The sequence below is a fragment of the Lutra lutra genome, chromosome 3 (assembly GCF_902655055.1).
Source record: "Lutra lutra chromosome 3, mLutLut1.2, whole genome shotgun sequence".
NCBI lineage: Eukaryota > Metazoa > Chordata > Mammalia > Carnivora > Mustelidae > Lutra > Lutra lutra.
In genome coordinates this window covers 34,093,546-34,118,013 of record NC_062280.1, presented here as the reverse complement: position 1 = coordinate 34,118,013, position 24,468 = coordinate 34,093,546, and the positions used below count along the sequence as shown (strand labels likewise).

The window sequence follows — 24,468 nt, the reverse complement described above, 5'->3', positions numbered from 1 at the left end:
GACTGCCCTCCTCCTGGCCCAGCCCAGAGCCCCGCCCCGGCCGCGGCCCCAGCCCTGGGCCCTGCCCCCCCCCCCCCCCCCCCCGCCAATCTCGGCCAGACCCTACCCCGCCCAGCCCAGGAAGACCCAGCCCACTACTGTCCTGCTCCGGCTCTCTGAACTTACCCCGCCCACCCCGTCCACGTGATCAGGGCCCCCACCCCCCTCCTCCGCGCTCCACCAATCAGCAACCACCTCCTCCCATAGCTTCGTCTCCTACGCTCCTCTTTCAAAAAGGCAGCTTTCTCCTCCCGCCTTCAGCCCCGCCCCTTTCCCACCTCCCCGCCCTGCTGGTCCCTCCCACTCCCTATCTCCTCATTTCCCTCCTCTCCTCCAGTTGACCCCTCCCGCTCCTAAGCTTCGCCCCGCCCCACCCGGAGCAGCGCGCTCGCCCTCCTCTCGCGAGATCTGAGCGTCCCCCGCCGCGGCCGCTTGCTTCCCCCTCCCGTCCTCCCACCCCCCTCCCCCCAATCTCTCCACTCTCCGGCTCTCCTCCCTTCCTCCTCCCCCCTCCACCCTCTGGGCCGGATCTCGTCTCGCTGAGGCGGAGGAGGAGAAGGAGGAGGAGGACGTTCGGCCTGCGCAGTGAGATGTTTGTCCGTCGCCGCCGCCGCCGCCATCGCGGAGGAGCGCGATAAAGGGAGCCGAGCCGGGCGTGAGGGGGACTCGCGGAGCCGCCGCGCCAGCGCAGCCCCCCAGTCGAGCCCGAGCCGCCGGAGCCCGAGCCGCTGCCGCCCCCGCCGCGGCCGCCCAGCGGCCGGCCAGCTCCCTAGCCCAGCCCGGGGGCCGCGCCGCCGCCGCCCCCAGCGTAGCCCCTCGCCTCCCCGCCCGCCTTAAATGTGACACCGGCGCCTCGGGAGTGCGACCCGAAGCCGCCGCCGGGGAGGGGACGAGCACCATGTCGAATCTGAGCAAAGGCACGGGCAGCCGGAAGGACACCAAGATGCGGATCCGGGCCTTTCCGGTGAGTCTCTCCTCGGCGCCTGGGACCCCAGGGCCGGGGGCCCGGCGGAGAGCCGCACGCGAGGCCCGGGCTGAACTCCCCCAACAGGCCGCAGGCCCGGCCTCCCCTCCCCCACGCCGCCGGCCGCGGGGCGCGAGCCTTCCCGGCAACCGGGCGGCGCGGGGCCCCGGCGCGGCCGCCCTCCCGCGCTGGAGCCCGGAGCCCGGCGCCCGGCGCCGCGCACCCGCCAAGGAGCTACTGCTCCGGCCAACCAGCGGGCGTCGGCTGCGGCCAGGGCCCCTTGGCCGGTCCCAGCACCTTCGCACATTCCTGGGGTATAGGCCCAACCCCTCGTATTTCTCTCCCTGCTCACTTCCCGGGACCACCAGACTGCAGGGACGAGGACTGTGGAAGTCCTCCGTGTATGGGGCGTGTGTGTAACTTTTCACGTGTGGTCTCGCTGCAGTTTGAAAAATAACCTAGCCCCAAAGGTGGCCAGTCAGACCTTTAGGATGATGAAGGGGACTGTCCTCTCCCTCTCTCTCCCCCTCCTCAGGAAGGGTTTTGCCACCAGTCTACCCCCGACGCAGTGACAGTGGTTCCCTGTAATGCTCAATAGTAACGTACTAACATCAGCTGTAATTACAGCCTCTTTCATCCACAGGCTTCCAAAGCACTTTACAAACTCTCTCGTGCAGGAATTGCCCCGCCACTCGAAGGAGGGTCAAGGGGAAGCAAAAGAAAACACATTGGACAATTGTTTCTCCATTTCTTAGCCAAGGAAGCCCAAAAGAACGAGTCGTCACTACCCCGAGTTGCTCTACTCTATAGGTTTTAGTGACAGCAAACGTGTTGTTTAGAAACTTTCTTTTTTAGCATTACGTTGAGTCATATGGTTGAAGTATTAAGCATGTAGGGTATAACTTCGGATGTCATACCTGATTCAGATAGCCAATGGCAAGCAATTAAAATAAACTGTTGTAACAGAAACTGGACATACTTGGCTCACATCGCTACAGTAACAGGTATACGTCAAGACAGACAAACTCGCAGTTGAACTGAAGATTTTAGAACAGTAAAACTAGAGAAAGATCTTGAATGCTTTAGGATTATAAACATAACCTTGTGATGGGGGAGAATGGGGTTTGAATTCACTTTTTTAAGCTTGCTTTTTCAGAAGTGTAATTTGCACTGAGGCAAGACTTACTAATACCAAAGGGAATTAATGAAGTCGATTAGCGTGTTTTCCCTTGTAATGAAGTGAGCTGGGTTTATGAATTTTGGGGTAATGTTAGTTTTGCTGCTAAGTCAGTTGTGAACATTTTGACCAGAATTTAGAATTGTTATGAATTTTAAATAGTTTTATACAAGTTTTCTAGGGAAAATTTGCCATTTTTGAAGTCTGTGTTCTTCTAATTCAGATTTATTACGAAAATGTGGAATAGCTCACATATAACATTAACTCAGTTTTGTTAATATTGTGATTAACCAGTTGTACCTTTAAATGTGATCAGCTTTGTCGTCTCTTTAGGTTTTACCTGTTCCCCTGGTCTTCATTCCCTCATTCGTTCAATAAATACAGAGTACTGTGTGCCAGGCACCGTTCTAGGAGCTTGAAATAAGTACTGCTTGAAGATCAAGATCCCTTCTTTCTGGATGTTGTATATTATTGGAAGAGACAGGAGAGAATTGCATTATTCCTTTAGTGAAAGAGTATAATATATGATAGATTAGCACGCAGTGTTGAAACTGATTTTTTTTTAAAGTAGTGTTTATGGTTGTGAGCTAATTTGGACCTTTTCTGTTCATAACTTGTTGCCATCTAAAATTTTCTAAAATCTTTTAATGAAGTTTATAAATGATTTGTGTTTGATACTCAGTTTAATGTCTGCTAATTTTTAAAAGCATAGTTTTTCATTTTGTGAGTGTTAATCTTCATAAGTAGTTTCCACTGAAAAGAACCTTTATACCTTTTAATATAAAAATTTTTAAGTCCCTGTTCCTTGAGCCCTCATTAAGAATAGATAGATGCCTCAGTGGTATGATATTTCATGACTTACCCTTTGGTGAATGTTTGAGTACCTTATAGACATTTCAAAATTTCTTTTTTCTTCCAGGTTAGCAGTCTTCTAGTAGTAAAGGTGTAGTATTCTGTAAAGAAAAAATAGTATTTATATGTGTACATATGTACATTATTTACAGCTATAGTATTTGCATTAATCTTTGGACATATTGTAGGTACTGTAGTTTAAGAAAATTGTAGTTTAACCAAAGGTCTCAGGTGCTCATTTCAGATTCTGTTTTATAAAATTGAGGTGTAGAAAGTGTAAAAATATGTTTTGAGGTTGTTTTCATTGCAGAATAGAGTGGTAAGTGAACTTAGAGGTTATTTTATAGATGTGTAAGCCTATTCCAGATACAGTCCCATCAGTAAAATCAGGCTCTTTTTAGTGTCTTGAATGCCTTCATCATTGTTCACAAGAGTAAAAGGTCATAACACAGTTTTATGCACAATTTTAAGTAAAACTTTTCATAAGGTTTTAAGAGAAATTACTTATTTTTAAGATGGAGACCAATAGGGACTCTCTGGATTTAAAAATTGTTGATGGAGTTAGAGTTTATTTCAGTTTGTAAGGTTTCCTGCACCGCACAAAATGCATGTCATTTCACATCTTTTTTTTTTTTTCCCCTTTTTTCCTGGTACCCAAAATTAACAGCAAGGGCCACAAAACTTTGTTAAGGAAGGAGGCTGTAGTTGTGAAACTCCTGGAAGCTATATGGATTTGGATCAGAGTGCTGCCCCAAGAAGTTCCTGCTCTTCTTGCCTTGCTGTTGCTGAATATCTCACTCCAGAGTTTTTGTTCCACTATGTAGGATTAGTTGCTGTCAGGTGAACCTTTTGTCCTTATCTTTGAAAAGCCATTCCTCATCACTTGTACTTTCCACATGGGTTTTGTCCACGTGGGCTTGAAAAATTTGATTGGATTGGAAAGGCTATGTTTGAAAATATTCTTCTCTCTTCTAATAGTCCTTTCTTATCTTAGTCTTCAGAGTTACGAGTCATATTGTGAAAGGGATTGTCTTTAGAGTGTGATCTGAAAGTTGTTTCAGCTTTTAAAAAAGCATGCTAAATCATGGTGAAGAATCTTTGGTTTTGATGTCCACTTCATAATCCTAGATGAGCTTCACAGAGCTCCACCTGTGTAGCATAGACAGTGATGTGGAGGTTATTGTTAGGTGGAAACCACAGAGTGAATGACATTAGAAAGAGAGGAGTTTCAAGATCATATGTGATGTACTTAAGAACGCAAGAGTTTAATGACAATTGGGAACAGTTAATGTTTTTGTTTTTCCTAGCTGTTGTAAAATTTGCTAGATTTGGGGGAACAGCTTTGATCTTCGTAATAGATTTCTCTTCCTTAGAGAAAGTAATTGTTGTCTACGACTACCTGAACTATGTACAGGAAAGCTGAATAATAGTCTTGCAAATCACACAGGGTGGGGAATTAAGTATTTTTCATTCTCTAACAGAGAAATTATGGAGTAAGGTATAACAGATTCATTAAAGTGTTGCCTATACTTAGATTGATTCTTTCTGTTTGACAGTTTCAGGACAGCCAGCTATGTTGTAACTGTTAGTACCTCTCTGGCTTTAGAAGTTAAAAAACAAAACTTAAAGTAGTTATTTATAAGATATTTATATTCTGCATTATCTTCCTAGATAGCAGTTTAGAGGAGCCTGGAAAATTAAAGTACCAGTATTGAATTTGAAATTATTTTAGAGTATAGAGTATAATGTAGAATTTGGCCTTTTAAATAAGGTCAGTTCATTGAGACAAGGTAGAGAAAGCTTCATTTGTTTGTACATCATTCATTAAATGTAGCTAATAACAGCATTTCTCTAGTTCGTAAAGGTTATATAATTAAGACTAAAAAAAGTATGTCCTCCCTTTGTTTTCTAAATTGCTCCCAACTATCAGATAATTTTTTATCTTATTTTCATTGAAGATCATCTGATGTTTGTTAGCAGTTTTCTTAAATTTTATAAAAGTTACTGGACAATTTGTAGTTTCAAATAATGCAAGTTTGAAAATAGATCTCATTTATTCATTGTAAATGCAGCAAAAAAGTAAAGATGTTACTAGTAAGCACAAATCACTGAGGTATAATAGGAATTGCAATTAGTGTCTATCTGTGTATTGTGAAAACTATTCAGTCACAATCTGTCAAAGCAATGAATTCATTTTAGTAGGTTTTCTAATTATAAAAATAATGCATATTTATGATAGAATACTTAAGTATCTAAATTTATAAATAAAAATCACATCTAACCCTACTGGTTGGAAATAAGCAACATTTACATTTTGTTGTATTTTCTTTTAATCTTTCATAGACTTCTGAGCACCCAGTAAAATTGAGGTACAATATCATTTAAAAAAAAAAAAAGCTTTTTAAAAAATGCAGTATTCTCACGTTAAATATATTAAGGATATGATCTGTAAAGACTAGTATTCTATGGCACCTCAGTTTGCTTAACCATTTCCCTACTACCAGTATTTTGATCGATTCTGGTTAATTCATATTTCCTCTGTTATAGATAATGCAACTGTGATTATTTAGGCACATAAATATTTGAACCTATCCATGATTATGGAGTTACTAAGCCAAACAAAATTGGTACATATTGCCAGTTGACCTCCAGAAAAGTAGGAATAATAATAGCTAACACTCAGTGAATGCTTATCATGGGCCACAGACACTGTTCTCTGTGCTTTGCATGTGTAAACTCATTTCATTTGCACAGCTCTATAGAGTACTACTACTATCCTCTGTTTTAGAAAAGGAGGCCTTGAGAACCTAAGAAATTTGCTTCAGGTCACTGTGCTTGTAAGTGGCAGAACTGGGATCCTAATCTTGCTCGTAAGTGAATATTCTTCAGAATTAATTATACCTGTCAGGGTTTCTACTGTGTAGTAGTGTCTTAGCCAACATTTTATATCTTTAATTTCATAGGTGAAAAAATAGTACTCTAATGCTTTAGTTTGCGTTTCTTTGACTACTCATTAAGAATAAAACTATGGATAGTCTTTTTTTTTTTTTTTAAAGATTTTGTTTACTTATTTGACAGAGATCACAAGTAGGCAGAGAGACACGCAGAGAGAGGTGGGAAGCAGGGTCTCTGCCGAGCAGAGTCCGATGCCGGGCTTGATCCCAGGACCCCAGGATCCCAGGACCCCGGGACCATGACCTGAGCTGAAGGCAGAGGCTTTAGCCCACTGAGCCACCCAGGCGCCCCAAAACTATGGATAGTCTTTAACGGAATTTCCCTTCAGAGTATTCAACATCTGTGTTAGGAGTATGACTAAAAAATAGAATGAGTATAATAGAGTATGGTCGGCTTTTGGCTGCCAGATTTTTAATGTCATTTACACCTTTTCCTAGCCACATCATCTTTAACAAGTTACTTAACCCCTTCTAGCTTCAGTTTCCTCCTCTGAAATGAAATTATCAGTGGGACCTATATTACAGGGTTGTTGAGAGATTTAAAAAAAAAAAAAAAGAAAAAAGCATTAGTACCCTGTCTAGCATTCAGCTGTGGTTACTGTTTAGCCATGATTATGCCACAATTTAAATGTTAAAATTGATTGTTATTTTTGCAAGTAGTTGTATTATAATATTGTATGCTTACTTTAGTGATGCTGCCATTTTTTTGGTACTGTTTTTTATTCTGAAAAGCCTGCAGGGCAAATTTGAACCACACTAAAAAGTCAGTCTCAAAGGATAAAGGATTAGGTACCACTGGGGCACTTGAAAAGAATGCTATTGGCTCTTGGGGGTAGTTTCAAAAAAAAAAAAGTTCCAGTAACGATTCTTACATAATCATTGAAGTAAGTATGTCATTTCTTAGGTAACTTTATTGAAGGAATAAATGAATGTCTACACACACATTCATTTGGTGTGTACATTCTACTATGTATTTTAAATGTTACCTAAAAATACATTTTGCTTTTCTTCGTTTCCTCCCTTTTTTTTTTCCATTCCTTCCTTTTATTTGCGTTTTCACTCGTGAACTAGATTGTGGTCCCTGCCCAAAACTTAACACCGAGACACCCTTTTGAACCACAAAATACTTAGCATAGTGTTAGACACAGTGTGGGTTGTTAGTGAATGATTAAATGAGAAACTAATCCTTTAAGCCAAACCATAGTAATTGATTAATTGGGTAAGTTGATGCAAGTAGTACTCTAAGATGTTTACTGCTGTTTTTGCCACTATAAGTGAAGTCTTAAGATGTAGTCGGTCATTAATGATTTGAAGTCAGTCTAGTCTTCTGAAACAATAATGACTTGAAAGTAAAGATAGTATGATGCATTTGCAGTACCCTTGGCTTGATCTTCAGAAGACTAAACCTGTGGCCCAGTCTTCTCTGTTAACTAGCTGTACTCTTATCTTTTACTCCCTCCACCATGATTCCTTCTTCCCAGCCTGTTTAGCTGTCCACTATAATCTACTTTTGTTGCAGATTGACTCTCCTGTATCTTCAGCCTGTTCTCAGAATTCCTTACTGCCTTTTCATCTGAAACCTGGCTTTGCCCTGAGAATACTGGCTTATCTTCTTAAATTGAGGTGTCTGTTTTCCTTGTAATCCTTGAATCATTGGGCCCACATACAATTTATTACCACATTCATCATCCTTTTTTGTGGCTTTGGGCCCTTGTGAACTACTCTTTGTGCATTTCCTATGCTCGTCTCTAACTTCTTACACATGTTCCTTCAGTCTTTGAAGACTTTAATACCTTCCTCACAGATATTCTTTCCAGTTAGGATCTTCATTTTATCCACTGTGTGTGGCATAGACATTCATTCAATTTAAAATACGTTTATTATGTGTTCCTACTGGAGGTCAGGCACTATATACAATGATGATCAAATGGACCTGGCCTCTTCTTACTACAGTGGTGTTCACTCTGTCTTAGAGCTTGTTATTCCATTGCTTTAGAAATCTTAAACTCCAATGTTGCATTGTATCCTAACATCTTCATTTATTAGCTGTAATAATGAGCAAATTGCTTAACCTCTTTTCCTCCTTTATAAGAAGGAGAAAACAATAGCACCTACTTTGTAAAAATGGAGTTAATACATGTAAAGCTCTTAGAATAGTACCTGGTGCAAAGTAGACATTGTAAGTAAATGCCAGTTGTTGTTATTTAATTATTCTTTCCTACTTTCTGCTTGTTTCCTTCTCACATTAATGCGCTCTTGGACCTCAAGAAGACCCCTTTCATTCTCCCAAACGATGATGCCAGTTACTAGTTGCCTCTTCTTTCTTACTACCTCTCTAGAGCAAGTCCAGAAATGGCACAAAGTATCTTGGATCATTCCATCCATCTGCCTTCACTGCTTATATTTTTTAGGCTGTTGTGCACTCCTGGGGAAAACTGGAAGATAGTGGTATCTAAGCTGGACTCCCAGGGCCTCTCGGCAGTTTTTTTGTGTGTGTGTCCCTGGTAAGCTCCCTCTCTCTTCTCCTGTGTGAGCTATTCCAAACTTGAGTCACTGGCTTTAAGCTCTTTATTGAGAATTCTCTTATCTGTCTTCTTCCAGAAACTTAACTACTGCTTCACTGTCAAAAACTAATGTTATCTTGTGTAAGTTCTTCAGCTTTCTTTTTCAATTGTAGCCTTTAACCTGTATCTTTACTCATTCTCTCAGTGCCTTCCCTCAGGTCTCAGAGAAGGAAAATGTTCTTTTCCTGTCTTCCCTGTCATGCTAACTACCATACTATTTTTTTTCCTATCCAAAAGTGTTCAAAGAATAGTCTGTATCTCTTTTATTAGAATGTGTGTGTTTTTTTAGAGGCGGCATCAAGTCTTTTTGTATTGATCTTTGTCAGCGCAGCACAATAGTATCCAACAACGTTGAGTGAATGAACTAATACACTCTTCATTTTCTCAACTTTAAGATGGGAACTGGAGCAGTCTTTTTCACAGATTAGTTGTGAGGATTAAAAGAAACATCAGGAAGTGTTTTCTAATAAACAGTGGGATCACTGAGACATTTGAATGAATTTTCTAATCATAAAGTCAGAATTTTCAACTAAAAAATGTATTATGTTTTATGTAGGACAGTTATTTTCAAACTTGTAGTCTCCAGGACCCTGGAGGCATAGGAGGAGTAGAATTAGGTGTAGCTTCAAAAATCTCCTTCTCTTGTTATTTAAAGCTGTTTAAAACCTGGCATTTGTATACAAGATTTCATTTTGGAAAAGTTCTATTAACCACTGCTTTAAAATCCAGCCTTTTTAAAGTTGAGGAGAGTGCTGCTTGCCCAAGTTGAGATAATTAATAGTAAATTGAGTACTGATTGTTTAGTTGCCTTAACCCCTAATTCAGACCTTTTGCTACTAGAAATCATTGCTTTATTTCTTAAAGTCAGTCTGAAGTTGAAAATGTAGTTAAGTAAAACTTCGTGACTTTCATTCATTTAGTACTTGTGATCACTGAAAAAGGAATGGACCCAAATTTACTTTATAAATGTGAAAGGTTGCTGCTGAGCAAATGAATAAAGACTTCAAAGGAATATCTTTACCTACTTTAAGAAAATACAAGCTCCTTTAGAGATATTTTTCGATAAAAGCAAAGCTTCATTGCTAAGAGGAATTCTTTAACATAAGATTGCAAGTCATTCTTATTTGAAGCAACTCTTGACTGGGCAACCTTACGTATGTATTTGTCTATCCTCTTGAAAGTAATCATGAGGGGCGCCTGGGTGGCTCAGTGGGTTAAGCCGCTGCCTTCGGTTCAGGTCATGATCTCAGGGTCCTGGGATCGAGTCCCACATCGGGCTCTCTGCTCAGCAAGAAGCCTGCTTCCCTCTCTCTCTCTCTCTGCCTGCCTCTCCGTCTACTTGTGATCTCTCTCTCTGTCAAATAAATAAATAAAAAATCCTTAAAAAATAAAAAATAAAAAAAAAAAAAAAAGAAAGTAATCATGATAAATTCTATTTTCTTTCCAGTTTATGGATCGATAGTATGAGAAATTGCTTTATAACATTAGTAACAACAACTTGTTGAATGTCTACCTTATGTTAGTGTGTTTTAGGTGCTTTGAATTAAAATTACCTCAAATCCTTACAACCTTTAGATGTTGTTACGATTTTAAATCTTAAGGCTCAGAGAGACCTAGTAAGGTATGTGTAATATTGCATATCCAACTAAGAAAGGGCAGAGCTGGGATTTAGGTCACAGGTGTATCTATTAAAAGATTCATATTCTTCCCACTACACTACACTGCCTAGTTGTATTCTGTTAAGCATTTGCTAGATTCTGAAACATTTATTTAATAGGAATATATTGGAAAATTAATTCTAAGAATGCCATTCAAATTATTAGCCAGGGGCAGATCCTGGGGCCCTAAAGCTTATACAATGCAGTACTCTATAAAAAGAATTCAAAATTAGTTTTCAGCCAGTGGAAGGAGCTTTTGCAAGTGTAAGCCTCTCTCGATTCAAGGTAAATGCACCTCTCATAAGAGAATAAATGTTATTAAGAACTTTTAATCAATGGAAGTATGTTTTCAGTAAAATTTGAGTATATAAATTGCTTAAGGGTATCCCAGTGTGTATTGCATTGAATAAAGCAAAGTTATAACCTATGAGAAGGACATTAGTTGACATATTGGTGAGTTAACACATTCCTCTTTATAAGGCTGATAGCACACTTTTTTAAACTTTTTGAATAGGAATTTATTGAATTTCAATTCAATAGGAATTTATCTTACTAAGTATAGGTTTCAAAAAGGGATTCTTTGACGTTAACATGTTAAAATGCTTTAATATAATCTTTATTTTTTGTGTTTGAGAACATATTAAATAGATTAAACAGTAAAACGAATTCTGAAGCACAGGAATCAGGCACTTAAAAATAATTCACTTTTTTTCATGGTATATGCAAATGAGACATGAGAGAAGTGTGAGGGTTTTTTGTGGGGGTTTTTTGCTGAATGCTAGCCCTAGCCAAATAAACAAGTAATTTGTTTGCTCCTGTTTGTATTCATATTTTAATTTTTAAAAGCTAAGAAGGATTTTGAGAGACTGTTCCCATCTTCCGTAATAGATGAAGAAAGGGAGGTCTAGAGAGGATGATTTACCAAGGGATACTTTCAGGACTTGAATTTACGGAGAACCATGACTAGAAGCCTGATTTAAGTTAAAGGCTCTTTTCTCTAGATTGAACTGAAACATGCCGGTAGCCATAATAATTTAGTGGTAACATTAGCCTATACAACTATAAAAAGACATCTTAATATTGAACACCCATTGAGTTGACCTGGGGTTAGCAGAGGGACACTTAGTTTAGGACACTTAGATTTCTTCATTGCTCTGATTAGCTGTGTGATCCTGGTTAAGCCACTTAGCCTCAGTTTCCTCATTTGTAAAATGAGATTTTAATTTTTGGTTATTTTAGGCTCATTCCAACTCTAAAAGTTTCATTTAAATAGGTATACTTATGCATAAGTCTAGGAATGGAATGCTGGTGTGTTCTGTTGTAGCGTAAAACATTTTGTGTAGTGTTGTAAAAGTCACCTACCTATGTTTTGGATTTAGAATTTTCTTTAAAATAAATTTAAATTTCATTTAAAATAAATGGTTTATTTCAGTGATGATAGTTAAATAGTACGAAGCAGTGGGAAATTAGCTATATTTTTGTGTACTCTTTTTTGTGTGTGAATTGGTAGTTTTGGAGAAATTTTGAGCAGATTTGATACCAGATTTTTGTAATAATTTCATACGATGGGCTTTTGTTGTCATATCACATTTGCTAACTGGTAATTTATACTTTATCACATTTTTCCCCCTCTCCCTTTGGACTGTGGGTAGCTGATTCCAGTGTAAACTAATTTACAATTTGTAGAGCTTTTTACACATCATCATAGTTTTAGAAAAACAGGGTTTACCCATTTCAAAAACAACAATAAACAAGTTACCTAAGCTAAAGAGAAGAAAATATTGTCACTTTTGATTAAAATTAATAATTTTAGATTGTAGGATAGAAACATGAGATTTAGATGTGCACTTAGATATAAACTAGAAGTGATTTTCTTAATAGGGAAGGTCTCTAATTATATCTCTGGATAAAATGTGTTTCAGGGTGCCCAGTTGGTGGCCTTTATTTTTTCATTTGTGAAAACAGCACCAATAGTAGGACAGTGACAAACTTCTTGCTTCAGTGACAGTACTTAAAATTGCATCTTACCGTGATTATCATCAGACCGTGAAATGTTACACGTACCTTTTTTCATATAAGCAAAAGTCATTGAAATACGTTGTACTCAAGTCAGTTGTGACTTAACATGGACTTCAATAGGCTAATCTGGAAGTTTGATCTTTGATACTTGAAAAAAAATTGTTTCAAATTGATTTTTGAACAGCCTACTCATGCTGAGGACTGAAATACAGATTATAATTGAACCTTCCTTTTTTTTTTTCTTTTAAGATTTTATTTATTTATTTGACAGAGAGAGATCACAAGTAGACGGAGAGGCAGGCAGAGAGAGAGAGGGAAGCAGGCTTCTTGGTGAGCAGAGAGCCCGATGTGGGACTCGATCCCAGGACCCTGAGATCATGACCTGAACCGAAGGCAGCGGCTTAACCCACTGAGCCACCCAGGCGCCCCTTGAACCTTCTTTTGATAGTTCAGCGTTCTCATTATAAATGTTACTGTTCCGTAATGATATTAGAGTCCAAATGAATGTTGATCAGATTCAGTTTGTGATTCACAGAATTATCCTAGGCTCCTGTGCTTTTCTAATTGATAATCTTTCTCTCTGCTCTTTGACATCAATTTTATTACTTTTAGCAGCACAGTTCTGTGGCCATCTGATGTCCACTGTAACCACAGAAGTTCCAGTTAAGCAAACATCAATCTCAACTTTCATTCAGGTTAAGTTATTAAGTAAGGCTCTGTATCAGTTTTGTGTAGTAAAGAAAACGAATGTATAGAACAAGTGCTGTGTGCCAGATGCTTTCACAGACTTTGTTAATTGCCACACAGTACATGATCATCTCCTGTTTCTTCTGCCACAAGCATGTGAAGCAAGTAAATTCTGGAAAGTTAAATAACTTGTGCGAAGTCTGAATATCCCATTGTACTGTTCCCTTAACACTTGGGTCTTTGGTTAGATTTTTGATGGTTGAGGTTGCTTAAAGATTAACTGTTGGATAAATGGGATGCTTGCAGATGTTATAAGTCATTGTGTAGTTGTTGGTCAATCAAATAAGATTCATCATTATTATTAACCGTATCTGGACCACGTTCAAATCATATTTTTTGAAAGTCACTTAGGCATTTTGCCATGTGTTATAAAGGGTACAATAAAATAAAGGAAGACTATATTGCTCTGAGGTGCTTATAATTCTTGAGGGAGCATCCTTACATAATTTATGGCTTAGTTGTATCTGACTAGAATACTGCCATTCCTCAGATATTTGTACCAGAGCAACCTTTTTGAGGCTGAAGCTCAAAATTATGATCAAGCATTTTTCCTTGTTTATTTTTTTCTAGCTGTGTCATTCTGAATTGCCTGGAATTTCAAATTTTCACTCTTTTCCCCCACCCACCCTGTTCTAAATTTCTTGTCAAATTATTCACAGGGAACTAAAGACTTCTTGTGCTTTGTATATAGTGGATGTAAAGAATACAGTTATCTTCGTTTTAGTTTTAATTGGCTCATGCTGTAGTTCTCTCCAACTCTTATTACAGATCCTACAAGATGTGTAAGTATATAATAGACTGATATCCTTCCAGATTCACACTTTTTTTTTTTAAAGATTTTATTTATTTGTCAGAGAGAGAGAGAGAGAGCGCGCAAGCAAGGCTGGGCAGCAGGCAGAGGGAGAAGCAGGCTCCCCGCTAAGCGGGGAGCCCAAATTGGAACTAGATCCCAGCACCCTTATCGACCTGAGCTGAAGGCAGACACTTAACCAGCTGAGCCACCCAGGTGCCCCCAAATTTTGGCATTTTGAAGGTTTTTATGTAATTTGAAATAATGCAGATGAATAATCAAAAATGTTTTGGGAAACAAAAAAACAACAGACTGTTAGGGTTGTTTTTGTTATTGATACTTACTAATGAAGATATTGTAATCCTGGATTAAAAAGAGGCAAAAGGGGGTGGAGGTCATTTTTAAAAATCAAAGTTTTGTTTTGGTTTTTAAAAGTCTCATTAAACCATAAGCACTTAATGCTTAATTATACCTTTCCTTTAAAAGAGCTTTTGTTTCTATTCTTGCTGAATGAGTTTACTTTCCCTGCTGATCACTTTATAACTTAAACTTGTTGGAGCAGAATACTGTATATGCTTAATAATTAGCAAACATTAAATGTTTGTGTGTGTGTGCATTTTATTATGTTACTGCTTTTGTTGCAGCATTAACAAAATTCCTTCCTGAGTGTTTTTGCAATTAATGGAACCTAAGGAAATCAGTTTCATCAATGAGTTTAAAATCCTGCTTGAATAATTTAGAATATTATTTTAAAGTACGTTTTAACTCTATTTTAAAAAATACATAGTCTTAAGGCTTTTAAGTTTTGTGACTCTGAGTGAAGTATGGACTGATGTTTTTATGGTTAACATAATGATGATATTAAAGTTCATTTAGCCCTTTTAATTTTCATTGATAGTTAATGTTGTATTCTTTACCAAGGATGAGTGAGAATTTGAAGTTCATCAGTAACATAATTATTTTGCCATTGTTACTGACATGTTCATTTGATGCCAAGACCAAAGCATGCATATGTAAGAATCTGCACTTAAAGTCCATTTCCTTTCACATGGATTTATGGATGTGATGGCTTTATGGATCCTGTCCTGGGGGGGCCTTTTCTGCTTATGATTTTTCTCCTAGTTAACATTTATTAATAAAATTAGTGATGCAGCAGTTAAATAAATAGGAGAATCTGAAAGCACTACTTGATAAATGAAATTTAAGAGTTTGTTGCTTGTCCGTTACTATATTTTATTTGAAAAGGACATTTTATTATTTTAGAATTACATTAATTGCTGTAGATCAGCACATTAAAATTTTTTTCCATATCTTTGTGCTTACTAATTTAAAGGTTCAAACTTGCATTAGTATAATATAGGTAAAGCAATATTCATTCACCAGACATTTGTTTATGGCCATCTAAGTGACATTAAAGAAAAATGCATAGCCCTTTTAGTATCTCTTAGTCTAGTGGAGGAAAAAGATGCACAGCTGTTTATGAATCAGTATGAAGTGTAGGATAGATATGACCTGAGTGTTAGGAAAGCACTGAGGAGGGAGTCCGTTTTGCTTGAGGCGGTCAGAGAAGGAAGATACATATGTGATACGTATATGAGCTGTGTTCAGAGGCTATGTAAAGAATTGGATAAAGAAGAGGCAGAGGAGGGGGCCTTTAAGAAGACAAGGGAGGGTGGTGAATGAGGTGGAGGTGTGTCATTAGATTGGAATAACTATTGATTTAATGTTGTCAGGGAATAAATGTAAGATAGGTAGTGATGAGTGAAAGTAGTGAGTGAAGTTAGAGAAGTAGACATAGACTAGATTTTGAATAGTTTTAAAGTACATCCTTCCACCTCTGTAGTTAATAAGAGTTAGGTTTTGAACAGGGCTAGAATGCTCATGTTTATTTTTTTAAATGGTGATTCTGAAGAAGGTAGATTCTAAGAGGTTATTCGAGTTCATGATAGTTGGCGGGCTGACATGGTGATCTAGGTGCAGGTTTTAGGAGAATAGTATGCAGGATGAAAGAATGGGAACATATTTGAGAAATAATCTGGGGCCCTCTGTTGGCTGCACTTGATGATTGAATGAAAGAGGATGGGAGAAGAAAAGTTAAGCCTTGGCTTTTAGCATATATGACTAAGTGGCTTGTGAATTAGAGAATACAAAAGGAAGATACGTGTGTGTTTGGGGTTCAGTTAACAGGGATTTTGGACCTGATAAGTTTGATCTATATCTAGAACATTTGGCTTGAGATGTCCAGCAGGCAGTTGAATATGGTAGTTTTAGACTTTGGAGGAATGTCTGGGCTGGCAGTAGAGATTTGGGAGCAATTAATATATAAGCCAATAGTTTATTCTTTGAGATGTGGACCAAAATTCATTGGAAATGTGATAAGAGCTCAGGACTCATTATCCAGGAAAAAGAAATGCACACATTATATTTGCAAAATTTTGTGTACAGTTTTAGGAGGCTCCAGAATCCCTTACTAATCTGTGTCTTGTAAATTTTAGAACTTTGTATGTGTGGGTAATCATTGTAACCATGATAATGGATGGCAATGCATAGTAGCCCAGTGTAGAGTGAAAAGAGTCAGGACAGAGCTCTGGGGAATAAAATGTTTTAAATGGTACCGAAAAATAGGAGATGGAAAGTAGGGAATAGTGTTTCCGAAAGAAGGCTACATTATACTGACTTGTATGCATACTTGTACTTTTCAGGTACTTTTGTTTTAGTTCCTATCTGTTTATTTATTAAGCTTGAAAAGTTTTTTGTTTTTTTTTTCTGACAGTTGATGCCCATAGTTGACAGTTCGGAGATTCTATTATTGGACACTTTATTTAGTCAACTGTGAGGGATTGTGCTGTGCCCCGAGCTGGGTTAAATTCTACTGACATTCTTTTTTGATCTTCAGGATAGTGCCCTGAGGTAGATACTCTTGTTAAACCTACTTTATAAGCAAGGAAATAAAAGATTTTGAAGAGTAAAGTAACTTGCCCAAGGTCACATGGCCTGTTAATTTAGCAAAGCCATGATACCAGCCCAGGCCTTTTGGACAGCAGAACTTATGTTCTCTACTGATATATCACACTGTGTTTACCAGGATAATCAGTCACGCTGTGATATTGGTATACTGTATTAGCACAGTGGAATGTAACATGAGTCCAGAGGTTTGGACTAGATCTGGGGATATATAAATTCTAATCTCTGGTCTGAGATTTGGAGTCAGTCGTTTAATGTCTCTGGGTCCATTTTTTCATTTACTTGAAAATTTTTATACCTAAACATTGTTGTCCTGTGACTCCATCTCTGCTCTGTCTATAAAGCATGAATACTGAGGAAAGTACTATGTAGAAATCTTGGATTGTAAAACAACTCTTGGTTTATATATGTGAGAAATGATTTATTATAATGTAAGGGCATTTCTACAATATTCAAAGTCTCTTGGTTTATGTGTTTTAAATTCTTTAATTTCTAATAGAAAATTTAGTAATTCGTGATGGATAGGGACATTTTTGTACATTTTCTAGCTTTCATGGGGTCTTATCATACAGAACCTGAAAAGATCATTTGAAGTTTTGCTCAACTATTCGCAGTATGGTTACCTCTGGAGTTTAGAGTCAACATTAACTTTGGTCTTTCTCTGGAATTGTTCTGAATGTTCTGCTTTTTGTGTTCATTATTTAATGTTTAGAGATGGTGTCTTAGCCTGCCTTTTTATAACCTCAGTGTATAGAGTACTTGAGGCCATGATTGTCATATGGACTTGTATCTTTTATTGTGAAAAGTTATGAACAACTACATCTTATTAAACTATTTTATAAGGATGGCATTCTGTGTATCAGGATATCTGATTAAAAAAAGAGATAGTAGTTTTGATCTAGTGGTAAATTCTCTTAAGGCCTTTTCAGAATAGTGTTTACTAGACCTGGGATTTGAATAAGATTAAAGTAATAAAAAAGTTGTTTTTTTTTTTTTTTGTTTTTTACAGACTTCCTTTTAAGCACTTCAGAAGAGATTAGAATAATAAGGCTCTATTGGAGTCGTCTGCTTAAGAATCCTCTATGATTGAGGGTTGAACTGATATTTTACTGCTAGGGTAACTGAAAGAACTATTGGTTATCTACGTTCCTTACTCTTTCACATTCATACCCATTGAACATAGCTTGGAGGGAGTGTGGTTTGTTTGTTTGTTTGTTTGTTTTCATTAATCACTTTATTGAGGTGTGACTGACATGGAAAAACCGTACATATTTAACGAATGCAAGTTGGAAGAGAGTGTGAAGCCATCACCATGATTTATGCAGTAAACATATTTATCACCTCCAAAAGTTTCTTCGTAACCTCTTCAGAGAGGATTCCACTCAGTAATTTTTGTCCATCCAAGTCAGAAATAGGTGTGAAGCTGATGAATAACTGTTGCCATGTTTCCCAGGTTGTGAGTGCAGTACATGGTGTGTAATAACAGCTCCTTAGTCATAGATTAGCAGGAAATCATTTCATCAGCAAGTATGAATGTTTGTTATATGCCATGTATTACTTCAGTGGCTGAGGGATTCCTCAGTGAAAAAAATCGCTGCCTTCATGGAGCTGACATTTTAATGGGAGGAGGGAGGCAGGAAAAGAAATAAGGAAAAAAAATGAGGACTGTGGGATTGGAATTTGGGGGTGACTAGTAAGAGGAGACTGCTATTTTAAATGGAGTGTGAAGTTAAAGCTTCATTTTATGGTGATGGTTGAACAAGAATTTTGAGGTTGATAAAGTGAATGAGCCATGGGGATACCTGAGGAAGAACATTTGAGAGATAGAGTAGCAGATACAAACACCTTGAAGCAAAAATCTGTTTGACATATTCCAAAGAATGGCAAAGTGAGTCTGCTGTGGCTAGAGCAGGGAGCAAGGAGGAAGAATAGATGAAGTCAGATTATCAGATCCAAATAATGTTTTGTAGTTTGTATAAGGACTTTGACTTTAACTTCAAGAGAGATGAAAAGTCACTTGAGGGTTGTGAGCAGAAGGGTGACATGATTTATGTTTTAGAAGGTCACTGGTTGCTCTTTGATAGTGGGTCAGGAGCAGACCAGTTAGGGAACTTTTGGAATACCTTGAGAGATGATGGTGTTTTGGACAAGGCTAGTAGTAGTGGAAAGGGTGAGTAGGAGTTAGATTCTAGGTACATTTTGGAGGTAGAGACAAAAAAAGAATTTCCTATGGGTTAGAATCAAGTTGAGTGATTACAAGCTTTTTTTGGCCTTAGCAACTGGAAGGATGGAGTGGACATTTGCTTGTTCAGAGAAGACTGCTGGGAAAGCAGAATTAAGGGCAAGGATTAGGATTTCTGTTCTGGACCTGGTAAGTTTGAGATACCTAGTAGATATTCAGTTAAAAACATGGCTGAATATAGGACTCTGGTATCAAGGGGAGAGGGCCAAACACAGTATATAAATATTGATGTTAACTTAAGCCATGAGCATAGATGAAATGAGCTTCCCCTGAAAACTGAGTTGTGGCTACACAAAGAAGTTCAAGTTTGGAGGCTGCTGGGAGGGAAAGAACTAGTAAGCAGACTGACAAATAGAAACTAGAGGAATGGGAAGAAAAACAAGATTATAGTGCTTGGAAGGCAAGTGAGGAGTAGGAGTGAACAGCTCTTTTAGTTGCTGCCAGATAGGTCAAGAATGATGAGAACTAAGACTCTGACCATTTAGATTTTGCAGGATGGAAGTCACTGGTGACCTCCTTGGGTAATTTCATTGAAACCGTAGAGATGAAAGACTTATTGGAATAGATTCAAGATATAATGAGAAAAATGAGACTTGGAGATAGTGAATGTAGAAATGTCTCAATTCTTGTGATTTTGTAAATGGAAAAGACAGGATTGGATGGTACTGGAGAAATGGTGGGTTTGTGAGGATTTGTTTTTAAGATGGGAAATTGATGATTTTGAATGTGTATAGAAATTGTCTAGCAGAGAGGAAAGAATCTGATGATGCTGAGAAGGGGATTGATAAAGGGAGTCCTTGAAAAGAGGAGTCGGGATGGAACTAAACTTCATTCTGTATAGGTATCACTGGAGTCACATTGCAGATTATAGTTCTGTAGCAGGGGTGGAGCCTGAAATTCTGCATTTCTAGTAAGTCCTTGATGATGCCTAGGTTTATGGTCCCTGTGTATACTTTGAGTATAAGAACTTCGTACTTTGAGCTCAAGAACAGTAGAATAGTATATTGATACATAATCATATGGATTGCTGGATATGGTTGGGGTTTGTACAGTATGTCTTCAGGTTGTTTCTGTTTTCTCAATGGAACAGGAAGCAAGTCATTATCTGAGAGTGAGTTTGGAGGAAATGGTGTAAAATCATCTAGGAAGGTAGTCAGTAGTCTAGAATGTAGGATTATGGGGTTGCACCCAGGGCCTACTTGGTGGTTAGTGATTATGAATTTAAACTGAGACATGTTGAATATTGGTGTATATATGTTATTCATTTACTTTCATTTACACATGGTGCATGTGAAGAGTAGGTGTGTAGATGGGGTTTAGAATAGCAAGTATTTTGGTCTGGAGAGGAGGAAGTGATTCATAGGTATATACAAGGTAGCTACATATAATGGACTTGGAATCTAAACTGGGAAAGGAAGAAAATAAGGTTAAACAGAAAATGTGTGTGGGAGTGATTGTTGTTTTGTTTTTAACTGCAGGTCTTCTTCAATCTTTAATTTGCTAAGGAGCTCTGTAAATCTCAGGAGAAGATAGTGGTCATGTCCTCAGTTTTTTTTTTTTTCCCTAAGATTATTTGTTTTAAGAAAGAGTGCATGCAGGGAGGACTGGAGGGGGCAGAGGAGCAGGAGAGAGAAACTTAAGACTGCGCTGAGTGTGGAGCCCATCGTGGGGCTCTATCTCACTATCCTGAGATCACGACCTAAGCAAAACCCAAGAGTCTGAGCCTTAATGAAGTGAGACACCCAGGCACCCCCCATATTATTTTAAAATCATGGAACTCTTAGTCACAGTAGCTCTCTGAGCTTGTGTTCTACTAAATAAACTAAGGAAAAGTGTGCTTTACACTTTTGGCTAAATAAAACAAGTATTAACATCAGGGATTTTGATTTCATTTAAATTGGAGGGGTTTAATGCATATAAGAAAGGAGGGCGGTCTTAAAGGATTTTTAAAAAATTGCTATGTCATCTCTAAAAACTTCTTAAATGTACCCCTTTATTATTGTTAAAACAATAAGTCTTATAAGTCATACAGATTTATAATCTTAGGCATATAATAAGATAATTACTATATGGACAAATACAGATTTTCAACCATTGGTGTTTCTTTTTGTCTCTTTTTCTCTCTTGGATATTACAGATGACCATGGATGAAAAATATGTAAACAGCATTTGGGACCTTCTGAAAAATGCAATTCAAGAAATCCAGCGTAAGAATAACAGTGGTCTTAGTTTTGAGGAGCTCTATAGAAATGCTTATACAATGGTTTTGCATAAACATGGAGAAAAACTCTACACTGGACTAAGAGAAGTTGTTACCGAACATCTCATAAATAAGGTATCCGACTTTAAAGGACTATTGCTAATTATATGGAATCTAGAAAATCCTTTATATACTATATTATACTTTGACTAGAAATACTAGTTTTAAGGGCTCCAGGAAGCCTATAGAAATAGTAATCAATTAATAGTTGTATTATAACGTAGTATAAAACCTCACTCAAAACTTATGATCAGCAAAATCACAATTTTTGATAATTGAGGGAAGGTGAAGTTTGTGATTTACAATAAATACATTCTCTGTAATCATAATTAAGGAAACAGACTTTCATTAGTTTATGAATGCTTATTTATTAATGTATGAATTAGAGATCATTATTTTTTCCTTAAAATGCTTAACCAGTCAGTCCATTTTATCTTTCTCTACTTTCTCTGTGTAATAAAACAACATTGTTTAAAAAAATACTGTCTAAGACTTTACACCAGTTGAAATTGACATTATTTTAGCTGAGTTTTATAGTAAATGTGAATTGTTTTTTAAAGTTAAAGTAGTGTTGGGCTATTAAAATTATAAATATTTCTTTGGTGCTAAAAAGATGTTTTTACTTTTTAAAATATTTATGTAGAACAAATTCTTCTATTGCAAGTATGTCTTGCTTTAAAATTGTCAGATAAAATGTAAAATTACCACAGGTAAATAAAAACTTCTCAAAGTTTTTGTGTGGTATTAGGGTTTGTTTTTTAAAAATTTATTTGGAAAAAAAAAATGGAAAGGTTGTACCAAATAGTACAATGATCTCTTGTATTGTAGATTCACCAGTTAACATTTTGCCACATTTTTGCTAATCTTTCTATTGATACTTGTTATTATTATTATTGATATTACTATTATTGCTGAAGAATCAGAATAAGTTTTAAATTCATTTACCCTCAAATGCTTTGGGATGTTTCTCCTAAGAACAAGGAAATTATCTCACTTAACTGAAGACTAATGTTTGAAATCAGGCAGTTTAACATTAATATAATACTGTTATCTAATATAGTCCATATTCAGATTCATCAGTTGTCCTGTGTAGCAGTGATGTCCTTTATAGCAGTTTGTTTTCTGATCCAGGATCCAATCCAGGATCACACACTCAGTTCCAGAGCTTCTTGTCTTTTCAGCACATTGACATTTTTCAAGAGTATAGGTCAGTTGTTTTGTAGATTGTCCCTCGGTTTTTGGTTTGTCTGATTGTTTCCTGATGACTAGTTTCAGGTTATGCATTTTTGGCAGGAATAATACATAAGTGATGTTGTGTCCTCAGTGCATCACATCAGGAGGCACATGATGTCAGTTTATCCCATTATTGGTGATGTTAACTTTGATCACTTGGTGTCCGCCAGATTTCTCCACTGTGAAGGTACCTTTTTTCCCTTTGTAATTCATAAGTAATTTGTTCAGATATATTTTGAGACTGTATAAATATCCTTTTCCCCAAGAAACTTTCATGTGATGGTTCTAGCACCCATTGATGATTCTTGCATGAATCATTATTACTGTGGTGGTTACAGAATAGTTACTTTCTATTTCTACTATTCCTTCCATAATTTCTTTCTCTTACATGGGATTACATGAGGAGGTACCTAGTATCTCATGAAGCAAGGTGATTGTGTTCTTCATGCAACCAACAGTTTCTTTAGTGCCTACTGTGCACAGCTTTCTAGGAATATACAGTGGGTACAAAGAGATATGATATCCCTTATTTGTACTGTGATGTGAGAGATGATGCAGACATTTAGATAACAGTGTGAGGCATTATATAACTAAGTGGCAAATGAATTCAATAGGCAATAAATGGCTTAGAAATTCAAATGAGGGAGAAATTATCCGGGGCTGTAAGATTAAATGGGAAAGTATCAAATTGAACCAAGCCATGAGACATTTGGGATATAAGTGAATAATGTGGAAGGCATTCCAGGATGGCAGATGTCATGTGATTATACAGAAATAAATTGGATACGTTTAGGTGGTAAATAGAGTTTGATTGAGGTAAATAAGAATTTATGGGGATTAGTGCATTCTAATATAAAGGTGGTTTGGGAAGAGATTGGAGGAAAAACTTGAATGCCAAGCTAAGGAATTTGGACTTAACAGTGGAGGTTTATTGGAGGTTTTTAAGTGGAAGATAATGTGACATAATATTTTAAGAAGATTAAGATGAAAATGATATAAATGTAGAATTGGGTGTTTGCTGGATGTTTGCTGGAAATTTTGAGTAAAGTGATAGGCTAGACATGAATGGATAGAGGATGTGACAGATACTGTTTTAGATAAGATTGGAGATCTTTATAGTTGGAAGATACCTTAGAAATTATTTTATATGAGGGAAATTGAGTGTGAGATCATCATAAAATGCTCAGCTAGAAATATCCTTTGTTTAGAGATAGATTTTGAGCTTGAGCAGAAACTTAAACTGAAGATGAAGATTGGATGTTTGGTAGCATGTACTCCAAGGAAGAAGTATTGGAGTTCAGAGAAAAAAATCCTAAAGCCAGAGGATGAATTTTCAAAAGCAAGTTATGGTATGTAGGTGTGGGAAATGAAGACGACTAAATTAAGAAACTTGGCATCAAAAGAAAGAAATGTAGAGTGCAAGAGTTTTGCTTAAAGCTCTTGAAGGGGAGATGATTGAAGCAACTGAGTTCTTGGTTATGGAGAGAGTACGGATTTGAGAACAGAGAAGCAAAGGTAGAATAGAGGCATGCTCTCATTTAGCAGCGGTCCCATAGTGAATGATGGTAGTGGTCATAACTTACTCTTATTTAGCATTTGTATGTGCTAGGTTCAGTTCCAGTGCTTTTACCTGTGTTAGTGGTCACAATCTAATGAGCAGGATATGACTATTTTCTCTGTAAGTGGAGAAACCAAGGCACAGAGAATTAGTGATTTGTTGAGATGCACGTAGTAAGCGCCCTAGCTGTAACAGTATTTAGGCAGTGTGGTTTCAGGCTAAGTCCTTGACTCCTCTGTAGATCTACTCCTGAGGCATAATGAATGGATCAAGATGCAATAAACTCAATGAAATTGAGGGTGTAGGAGAGGCTTTGAGTAAATTGGCTCAGTGTTTGTAAAGCTGTAGTCCTTTAATTCTAGTTCTTGGTTTATTTATAATTAAAACGAAGGAGCTAGTAGTAATATCTCCTGAGATTCTTTAGTTCTGAAACTATTACAAATCTAG

The 24,468-nt window shown here is 37.6% G+C and overlaps 1 protein-coding gene across 2 annotated transcripts in view; it reads left to right on the top strand.

Annotated features, from left to right (window-relative positions):
- The first annotated feature begins 371 nt into the window (after positions 1–371).
- Positions 372–24,468, top strand: part of CUL3 (cullin 3) — a 95,734-nt gene continuing 71,637 nt past the window's right edge. Inside the window, exons 1-2 of one of the 2 annotated variants that reach the window (XM_047721132.1) lie at positions 372–1,003; positions 21,108–21,305. In XM_047721132.1, coding sequence (XP_047577088.1) covers positions 938–1,003; positions 21,108–21,305 — 264 coding nt within the window. In that variant the 5' untranslated portion in view covers positions 372–937. Of the gene's footprint in view, positions 1,004–21,107; positions 21,306–22,548; positions 22,651–24,468 lie in introns of those variants that run through there. The other variant, XM_047721133.1, reaches the window with a different exon arrangement.